The 10,272-nt window shown below is 40.5% G+C and overlaps 2 protein-coding genes across 2 annotated transcripts; both read right to left on the bottom strand.

Annotated features, from left to right (window-relative positions):
* Positions 1-6,018: 6,018 nt before the first annotated feature.
* On the bottom strand, positions 6,019-7,002 carry LOC142179884 (uncharacterized). The gene has a single exon (XM_075250772.1). It carries the CDS (start codon positions 7,000-7,002, stop codon positions 6,019-6,021), a length of 984 nt encoding a protein of 327 aa, XP_075106873.1.
* Positions 7,003-7,044: 42 nt separating this feature from the next.
* Positions 7,045-9,962, bottom strand: LOC107780968 (uncharacterized). Its single transcript, XM_075250771.1, has 6 exons — positions 9,400-9,962; positions 8,494-9,099; positions 8,115-8,202; positions 7,780-8,008; positions 7,501-7,667; positions 7,045-7,296 (listed from the first exon to the last, which is right to left on the bottom strand). Exons 1-6 carry the CDS (start codon positions 9,960-9,962, stop codon positions 7,045-7,047), a joined length of 1,905 nt encoding a protein of 634 aa, XP_075106872.1.
* Between the last annotated feature and the right edge of the window lie 310 nt (positions 9,963-10,272).

Below are 10,272 nucleotides of genomic sequence, written 5' to 3'. Positions count from 1 at the left end.
TTTGCATTGAAAATTTGGCGTCACTATTTGTATGGGGTCTATATGGAGGTATTCACGGACCACAAGAGTCTTTAATATATTTTCAAACAAAAAGGAGCTGAATCTGAGGTAGAGATGATGGCTTGAGTTACTCGAGGATTACGACATCGGTATTCTATATCACCCGGAAAAAGCCAATGTTGTGTCGGATGCTCTTAGCCGTAAATCTATGTGTAGTTTAGCACACTTGGAGGTATATCAAAGGCCATTGGCCAAGGAAGTCCATTGATTGGCTAGTTTGGGAGTTGATGTTATCAGACTCTAATGAAGGAGGGGTAATTGTGCAAAATAGGGCTGAATCATCGCTTGTTGTGGAAGTCAAAGAGAAGCAATACAACGATCCATTTTTGGTGTAATTGAAGGAGGGGATTCAAAAACATAAAACCATGGCTTTTACTCTTGGCATGGATGATGGTACACTAAGGTACTAAGGGCGGCTATGTGTTCCAAATATAGATGGTCTCCGGGAAAGAATCATGACCGAGGCTCACACTTCTAGTTATTCCGTGCATGCAGGTTCTACAAAGATGTATCACAACCTCAAGGAAATCTATTGGTGGAATGGCATGAAAAGGAATGTGGCGTACTTTGTGGCAAGGTGTCTGAATTGTCAGCAAGTGAAGGCCGAACATCAACGGCCTGGTGGGTTGGCACAGAACATAGAAATTCCAATGTGGAAGTGGGAGATGATTAATATGGAATTTGTTGTAGGATTACTGCGCACTCTGTGCAAGTTTGACTCAATTTGGGTGATCGTGGATCTACTCACAAAATCAGCACACTTCTTGCCTGTTAAATGTACCGACATAGCGAAATAGTATGCTCAGTTGTATATCAAGAAAATAGTCAGGCTACATGGCACTCTAGTTTCTATCATTTCAGATCGAGGGGCTCAGTTCATGGCCAATTGTTGGATGAAATTTCAGCAAGGTTTGGGTACTCAGGTAAATCTTAGTACAACCTTCCATCCACAGACCGACGGGCAAGCAGAGCGGACTATTCCGACGCTTGAGGACATGTTGCATGCTTGTGTTATTGATTTCAAGGGTAGCTGGGATGATCATTTGCCACTCATAGAGTTTGCTTATAACAAAACTTTCATGCAAGTATTCAGATGGAACCATTTGAGGCATTGTATGGTAGGAGATGTAGATCTCCTATTGGGTGGTTCGAGATTGGGGAAGCAGAGTTGATAGGGCCAGACCTCGTGCATCAGGCTATGGAAAAAGTTAAGACCACTAAGGAGCGGTTGGGAACTGCTCAGAGTCGTCAAAAATCCTATTTGGATGTTCGTCGCAGAGACTTAGAGTTCAAATAAGATGACTGGGTATTTCTGAAGGTTTCCCCCATAAAGGGAATAATGCGGTTCGGAAAGAAAGGGAAATTGAGTCCGAGGTATGTCGGACCGTACAAAATCATCTAGATGATCGGTGAGGTGGCATAAAAGCTTGAGCTACCACCCGGGATGTCACTAGTGCACACGGTATTCCATGTGTCTATGTTGAAGAAGGTAGTTGGAGATCCGTCCTCTATTGTGCCGATTAAGAACATTAAGGTTAATGAAGAATTGTCATATGAAGAAATCCCAGTTGCCATTCTTGATAGACAAGTCCAAAGGTTGAGAAATAAAGAAATTGCCTCCGTGAAAGTGTTATGGCGAAACTAGCAGGTGGAAGAGGGCACTTGGGAGGCCGAGGAAGAAATGAAGAAGAAGTATCCTTACTTGTTTGAATAGCTGTGTAATCCTTTCTTTTTATGAACTTGTCGCCTATGAATTTTGTATCACTTATTTAGTTAATGTAAAGGTGTTCCTTTTGATTATATGTTGTTTACATGAGGCCACGGTTGGTATTATTATGAGTTATGTTACATTATTGGATTGTGTACATGTTTTTAGGATGTGATTCCGGGGCTTTCTGACAGGTGGATAAGCCTAGTTACAAAGGAAACTTTGGCGAAATTTTTGGAAATTTAGGGAGTTAGTTAAATTTGGGGTTGCTGGTGTTGGGTATGAAAACTAAGTTGCATAAGGTGCTAATAGTAGACCCTGATCCTCATTCGAGGACGAATGATCTTTAGTGTGGGACCTTTTACCGTCGGCGCTGCATCTTTAAATGGGTAAAAGTGGTTACATAGCAGATAGTGTTGATCATAGATAGTGTTGCATCCTCTTCCCAGCGGACTCGGTGAGCCCCATTTCATTCCGGGGTCATGTATTGTACCTTTTGCTTATATTGTGATCACTTTTTGAGGTATAGCCGGAGCCTTTTTGCCGGTACCATCTTTACTTTCTTTTGTATCTTTAGAGGCTTCATAGACACTATGTGGGTTGTATATGGGTGCTAGGAAAGTCAAACGGATTATGTTGTATTTTAGATTTTTGTTCCACTAAATCACAAAATGTAAGTATTTGAAACTTAACAGGGAAGTAGCAAAATGAAATGGTTTAGTAATGTCTATATATATGGTCCTTCTACTGTTTAGCTAATAAAAACATGTCTTCTCTTATCATGGGTGAGTTGGGTAGAAAGTATCTAATAGGCTTGCTCGGCCGGGTTCACTCGGTTGAGCGCCGGTCGCGCTTCCCGACATTGGGGTGTAACATCAATCTAATGTTTCAATCCAAACTTTCGCATTGAATTGATAGAAAGATGATGAAATCATGTGTCTTGTAGCCTCCAATGCTCTCCCAAAGCTTCCAAGGTCAAAAGTCCCTCCAAAAATATCTTTTGGTTTATTTATACCATGTAGGAATGGGCCCGGGTGAAACTACCCTTTCTAAGACGAAATAGGAAAAATACTCTAAGAACTTTGTACCAGCGTGCTGCACCATGCGCCGCCCCATGTGGGGCGCTAGTGGGGAAGTTCAGTGAGCGGATTCTGATAGGCAAGAGCAAAATTACACCGCCACGCCGCCTCATGCTCCACCCCATGCGGCGTGGCAATACATTATTTACAGCGTATCATTATTTCTTCGCTTTTGGATATCCAGACGCGATCCTCGACCCCCGAAAGCGATCCCAATTTACTTTCTTGGACTTTTACTCATACTTCAAAGCTCCAAATTGTTCGATTAAGCTCATGATTATCTTTTTAACTCAAAATCACTTCCTGCAATGCATAAAACACATAATAAGTGCAATACACTAACATTTATGCTCAAACACATGTAAAATACAGTAATTAGAGTGCAAACTATGACTAAAATACGAGATTCTAGCCTACCATCATCCTCCTCATCAACTAATCTACTTTTCACCAGTCTTCTTCTCTTCTTTTTCTCCTTATTCTCCTTTAAAGCATTGTCAAGGGCAACCTTTTTCTGCTACCTAGTGGTGGGTCTTTTTAAGAACAGACTTTTGAGAAGCTGTCCCACCACTCATAGCGGCGATGAAACGAGATACAGACACATTGTCATAGTCCTCCTCACTTCCATCTCCTTCTTCTGACACCGACTTCATTTCAGGATACACAAAGTCTAAAGGGGTTGCATCAAGGTGAGGGGAAGGAGGAGGGTCAGTATTGCCCAAGGGATGTTTGGTAGAGCATGAAGTTTCATCCCAAGTAGGAGCAGAGAACTCTTCTTGGGCAGAGGGACCAGGTCCCTCTGTTGGCTCCTTTGTAGTACTGACTGGTGCCATGTCACCTTGAGGCACCAAGTTTACATTCCCTCATTCTTCCCCCTGAACCCAACACTCACACAACCAGATACAGAATCCCCAACCGGAATCCCTTCAGCAGCAATAGACAACATATTTTCAATAGCTTCTTTCTCTCCCATATTTCCCAATAATGCAAAATCAGTAAGAGCAAGTGGAGCATTACCTGATGAAGATAGAACATTCAGATCAAAACTTTGAACAGTGGAGATGTCAGATACACCAGATGCTGATGCATCTCCACCCAGACCAGTGACAGTCACTTGGTCCACGCTTTGTTCCTCAACCCGCTGACTCAAAACCTCTATACCTTTTTCTCCTTCCACCTGTCCTTCTACTTCCATTTTTTCTGTTGTAGCAGAAGGGGAGATCGAAGCAACAAACTTCTTAGGAGTTTAATTTTTCCGGCTACGATGGGAACCAGAACTCGATGGAGTGGGGAAGACAGTGGATGGTGGTTGGTTAAAAATGGGGGTTTTAGTAGGTGAAAGTTGGGGCTCCAATCCTGAAGGTTGTGCTTCATGGGACGAACACACAACAGAGATTTCATAGGTGGCCTTTGGAGACTCAGAATAATGTGAAGACATGGTGAATTTTGAGAGTGAAGACACATAAGAGAGGGTTTTCAGAGAGAAAAGGAGATTTTGATGGCTTTGTTATAGACAGTTATGAGGGAGACTTGTCTTTTGGGGTTATTTAGAGGGAAATGAGTGATCGGTTACAAATGGACGTGATGGAATGGGTAGACGAGATGATTTTTAACGGGTGTGACGTTTGGGTTTAAAAGATATGGGAAAGGGTGGAAACAATTAATGACGTGGCACACTAGCAGTTTAAAATGCGTATGAGTGTAAGAGGAACTACTAACCTGAGTCATGGGAACCATGTTCCCTGACTAATTTTGCAAATATGAGCATCATCCTTCTAACAAATTGCAATGTCATTAGCTGCTTGATTGTCCTGTAATTGCCATGCGTGTTTGCCTGTAACGGTATAGAAATGAGTTAGAAGTTGTCAGAAAATACTTTTTAGCAATTCACCTTACCATTCTTCCATAGCCAGTCATCAAAGGACCAGGTTCTCAATTTAATTTGATCAATCCCAGCTCCAGTTGATTCTTTTCAAAATGCTCTCTGCTCAGTGCTTTGGTGAAGATATCGGCTACCTGGTCCTCTATTTTGCAGAACTTCATATAGATAAGACCCTTTTCAACATTGTCCCTCAGGAAATGGTGTCGCACATCAATATGTTTTGTCCTCTTATGCTGAACCGGGTTCTTTGCCATATTGAGGGCACTTGTGTTGTCACACAGCAGTGGCACACAGTCAGAGAATATCAAATTCTTCTAATTATTGCTTGATCCATAGTAGTTGAGCACAACATGAGCCAGATGTTACATATTCAGCTTCTGTAGTGGAGAGGGCCACAAAATTTTATTTCTTTGTACCCCATGAAATCAAGCATGATCCCATAAAATTTGCCATGCCAGATGTGCTTTTCCTATTCACCAGATAACCAGCATAATCCGCATCAGTATACCCAATTAAGTCAAAATTTTCTCTTGGGGGATAATAGAGGACAAGGTCCTGCGTTCCTTTGAGATATCTCAGAATTCTTTTAGTAGCTTTCAAGTGAGATTCCTTAGGACTTGATTGGAATCTAGCACACAACCCAACATTAAACACAATGACAGGTCTGCTGGCTGTTAGGTACACAAAAGAACCAATGATATCGGGATACATGGTTTCATTTACAGAGGAACCAGGTTCGTCCATGTCTAGACGAGTGGTAGTAGCAATGGGCGTATTAGTATTCTTTGAACTTTCCATATCAAACCTCTTCAGAATCTCCTTAATGTACTTATGTTGAGTTATCATCGTTCCCTTAGAGGTTTGCTTAACTTGCAGTCCTAGGAAAAAATTCAGTTCCCCCATCATACTCTTCTCAAACTCGCTTCCCATAAGCTTGGCAAACTCCTCACACAAAAAATCATTTGTTGCACCAAAGATGATGTCATCAACATACACTTGCAGAATTAGCAGGTTCCTCCCTATTTTCTTCAGAAAAAAAGTGTTGTCAATTTTTTCTCTAGTGAAACCATTCTCCAGAAGGAACCTGGACAACCTTTCATACCATGCACGAGGGGCCTGCTTTAATCCATATAAGGCATTGTCAAGCTTGAAGACATATTCAGGATGCTCATGGCATTCAAAACCAGGTGGTTATTTGACAAAAACTTCTTCCTTCAAATATCCATTCATAAATGCACTCTTAACATCCATTTGGAACAATTTGAATGCCATATGAGATGCAAAAGCAATCAGAATTCTGATGGATTCCATTCTTGCAACAGGAGCAAAAGTTTCATCATAATCAATTCCTTCCTCTTGATTATAGCCTTGAACCACCAGCCTAGCTTTATTTCTTGTTGTATTTCCAAACTCGTCAAGCTTGTTTCTGAACACCCACCTAGTTCCAATAACTGTTCTATCTGATGGCCGAGGAACCAGGCACTGTTCCTCTCAAATTGATGGAGCTCTTCTTGCATAGATGCAATCCAGTCAGTATCTTTCAGTGCATCCTTGATATTTTTCGGCTCAATTTGAGACAGTAAAGCCGAGAAAGCAAACATGGTTCTTGTCTTTGATCTAGTCTGAATTCCTGAATCTATAGGAGTAATTACATTGTGGAGAGAATGTGAACTTTTGTGCTTCCAGTTAGACACATGAGTCTCAGTGTGTGAGGGACCAGGTTCCGCTATGTGAGACCCATCATTGGCATCCATGGAAGTGTGAGTACCACTTCTCTGCTCTGTATTAGGGGTGCCTAGCACATCATCAACAACTCTATTTTCAACTTTAGTTGCTATGATGGAGGGACCAAGTTCCTCCGAATCAGTTGGAGGTTCTGCTGCATCTTCTTTACTAGACTCCTTGACCTGACTCATCAGATCTGCCTTCCCATTTTCCATATCAATGATCTCTCCAGGGACCTTTGAATAAACTCTATATTGATCATTATTATCATGTGAATCCTTCCCACTTGAGGGGTGTGATTCATCAAAGATTACATATACGCTTTCCTGTACACATTGAGTCCTTTTGTTGTAGACCTTGTATGCTTTACTTTGTGAAGAATAGCCACGAAAAATTCCTTCATCAATTTTAGCATTAAATTTTTCCAAAGCTTCCTTACCATTATTGAGAACAAAATATTTGCAACTAAATGCTCTTAGGTAAGTCAGCTTTGGTTTTCTCCCATTTACCAATTCATATGGGGTCTTGTTTAGGAGGGACCTGATCATGCACCTATTTATCAGATAGCAGGCAGTGTTCACTACCTCACCCTAAAAGCTCTTTGGTATGCCACTGTCAATTACTATATCTTCAAGAGTCCTAATTTTCCTCTCCACAACACGATTTTTTTGGGGTGTTTTGGGAGTCAAAAAATTATGACTTATACCATTTTCAGCATAGAATTCATCAAATTTTGCATTGTCAAACTCGGTACCATGATCAGATCTTATGCTCACAACATTATGGCTCATTTTCACTTGAATCTGCTTCACAAATGCAGCAAAGACTGGAAAGGTTTCATCCTTGATTATGAAGAACAAGGTTCATGTGAATCTAGAATAGTCATCAACCATACCGAAGATATACTTCTTTCCTCCTCTGCTGGGCATCCTTATAGGTCTACACAGATGTATATAGAGAAGATCCAGTGGCCTTGACGTGCTTACTTCCTTCTTTGGCTTGAATGAGGACCTGGCTTGCTTCTCTTTCACACATGCATCACATACCTTGTAATCTTTAAACTTTGACTTCGGCAGCCCACGAATCAAGTCCTTTTTGATTATCTTGTTCAACAGAGAGAAGCTTGCATGTCCCAATCTTCTGTGCCACAGTTCAGCATCAACACCAACAACACTCAAACATATAAGATCGCCACTGTTCAGAGACTCAAAGTCTGCAACATAGATGTTTTTAAATCTTTTTGCCACCAGTTACAAGATTGGTGATAGCGCAAGATTTTGATAAGAACTCCACTTTGTTTCATTTGTCGCGGATTTGAGAGACACTCAGAAAGTTGTATTTCAAGGCATTCACATAATACGCATTTTCAATAGAATAAGTGAGTATCTTCCCAACTTTTCCAATTCCCAGAATGTATCCCTTTTTGCCATTTCCAAAGGACACACTCCCACCCTGCAGGGATTTGAGTGAAAGGAAATCATCAGTACTTTCAGTCATATGTTTAGAGCATCCACTATCCATGTACCATCTTTGGCTGCTTTCTTTCACTGCTGTCTGCACAAAAAAATCAGAGATTAAACTTAGGAACCCAAACAAGTTTGGATCCCTTATAATTAGGAAAGGGACAAGTTAAACTTCTTTTTGTCCAGGCAGGCATCACATAATTCTCTTTAAGAGAACCAGGTTCCTTAACAGTAGATACTTTTTCAACAAAAATTTTATTTTTCTTTTGGGACTGAAACCTTGATCTACAAGAATCTTTGAAATGATCAGTATTACCACAATGGGTGCAGAGCCAATTATCAGGCACAATAACATACTTTCTATGTGGGTTGTAGGGAGCCTTTTCCTTTTGGAACCTGATTCCATGCTTGTTCCCCCTATTACTTTTCTACATGGAAGTGATTGTGTCATAAGACCAGGTCCACTTTAGAGATTTATCTAGGCCATTTTTAACTCTGCTTAGATCTTTCTAAAGTTGTCTACTTCTTTCAAGTTCAGCATAAAGACTCAATTTTGCCTTTTTGAGTTCATTTTACAGCTTAAGGTGTGCCTCACTCGCCACTTCCTTTCCTTTTGAAGAGTTAATACAATTTTCCATTGAAGTTTTTACAGAATTATTTTCCCTTTTTAACTCCTCTACTAACTCCTTTAGATCCACGACTACTACCAGCAAGTCATCTCTCTCATGTTCTATATCTCCAATTCTCTTAGTTAGAACATATTTTTCTTTCTTTAACTCCTCCATTGTTTCTTTCAAATCAAGAACCACGACCAGTAAATCATCTCTCTCATGTTCTATTTCTCCTATTTCCTCAGTTAAAGCATTTTTATCATTAATGAGATTGTGATAAGCATCAATTAAGACATTAGTTAAAGATAACAACTTCTTTTGAGAATAAGACTTCAAATTTATTTGAACATCTAGAAAGTTTACCTCATTGTCATCATCATCATCATCTTCATCCTCATCAGATTTTGCCATCAAGGCAAATGTGGAGTCATATTCTGCTGCTTCGCTTTCAGCGGCCATCATGGACGTGTCACCTTGTTCATCATCATCCTCAGATTCACTAGAGGAATCTCCCCATGCAGCAAGAGCTTTTTTGAGAACATTATCAGCAGCATCTCTTCTCTTGAATTTCCTGTCGGGGACCAAGTTCCTCTTAGCCGTCTTATTTGTGTTGTGATTCTAATGGTCCTGCTTGTGGAGAGGACAATCTTTGATGAAATGTCATGGCTTCCCGCATTTGTGACAACAATCATAGCCTTTTGTGTTTCTGGTAGAGCTGCCTTTCTTAGGAATGCCTCTATTTCTGCGAACTATTTTATGAAATCTCCGTGTAAGATTGGCCACGTCAGCATCATCACCACTTGAGTCACTGTTGTCTGCCTTGAGAACCAGGTTCTTCTCTTTTTTGGGTTCTCTTATTTCATGATCTTACTTCTTCTTCATTTTGTAAGTCTTCAGATTTCCAATGAGTTCATCAATCGTCAGCTTTTGCAGATATTTTTTTTCCATGATAGCATTGACTTTGCTCTCGTAGGAACCAGGTAATACAGTGAGTATTTTTCTAACTAGTTTGTTCCTTGGGATAATCTCTCCTAGAGAATGAAGCTCATTGATGATGGAAGTAAAGCGAGTATGCATGTCCTGAATGAACTCATCCTCCTTCATCTTGAAGAGTTCATACTCAGTAGTGAGCATGTCGATTTCTGAGTGCTTGACTTGAGTGGTACCTTCATGTGCAGTTTGGAGAGCCTCCCAGATCTCCTTTGCAGATTGACAAGCAGAGATTCGGTTGTACTCGTCTGGTCCAATACCACAGATGAATATCTTCTTTGCTCGAAAGTTTTTCTCAATGGCTTTACGATCGGCATCATTATACTCCTTCCTTGTCTTACGGACTGTGACTGTTGTCTGGGCAATAGTCTTCATAGGGACGAATGGTCCATCACAGATGACATCCCAAAGCTCTGAATCTTCAGTGATGATAAAATCATGCATTCTTGTCTTCCACCAGCCATAGTATTGTCCATTGAATCTCGGTGGTCTATAAATTGATTGACCTTCTTCAAAATTTGGTGGAACAGCCATGTAAATCATTTCTAGGTGTTAGCCTTATAGAAAGAACCTGCTTTGATACCAATTGATGTAAACTAAGAGTCTACCAAACTGTATATAGAAACTTGTTCTCTATTAGTTCCCACAAAACACACACCGGTAAGTAAATAACACAACAATATTTATGTGAAAAACTCCCAGCTCACGGGATTAAAAATCACGATCTACACTCGTAGGATTTTAACTTCACTAA

The sequence above is a fragment of the Nicotiana tabacum genome, chromosome 4 (assembly GCF_000715075.1).
Source record: "Nicotiana tabacum cultivar K326 chromosome 4, ASM71507v2, whole genome shotgun sequence".
In the NCBI taxonomy this organism is placed as follows: domain Eukaryota; kingdom Viridiplantae; phylum Streptophyta; class Magnoliopsida; order Solanales; family Solanaceae; genus Nicotiana; species Nicotiana tabacum.
This window is presented reverse-complemented; position numbering and strand designations above follow the sequence as displayed.

Bases quoted from the DNA above. Each gene is read 5' to 3' on its own strand.
- LOC142179884 (XM_075250772.1), bottom strand. From the start codon at position 7,002: ATGATCAGGTCCCTCCTAAACAAGACCCCATATGAATTGGTAAATGGG.
- LOC107780968 (XM_075250771.1), bottom strand. From the start codon at position 9,962: ATGCATGATTTTATCATCACTGAAGATTCAGAGCTTTGGGATGTCATC. The intron at 8,203-8,493 runs GTAAAATGAACT...AGATTCTTGTAG, and splicing joins AGTGAGGCACACCTTAAGCT to ATCAAGGTTTCAGTCCCAAA. The intron at 8,009-8,114 runs GTGATGCCTGCC...TTTTTTGTGCAG, and splicing joins GTTCTCTTAAAGAGAATTAT to ACAGCAGTGAAAGAAAGCAG.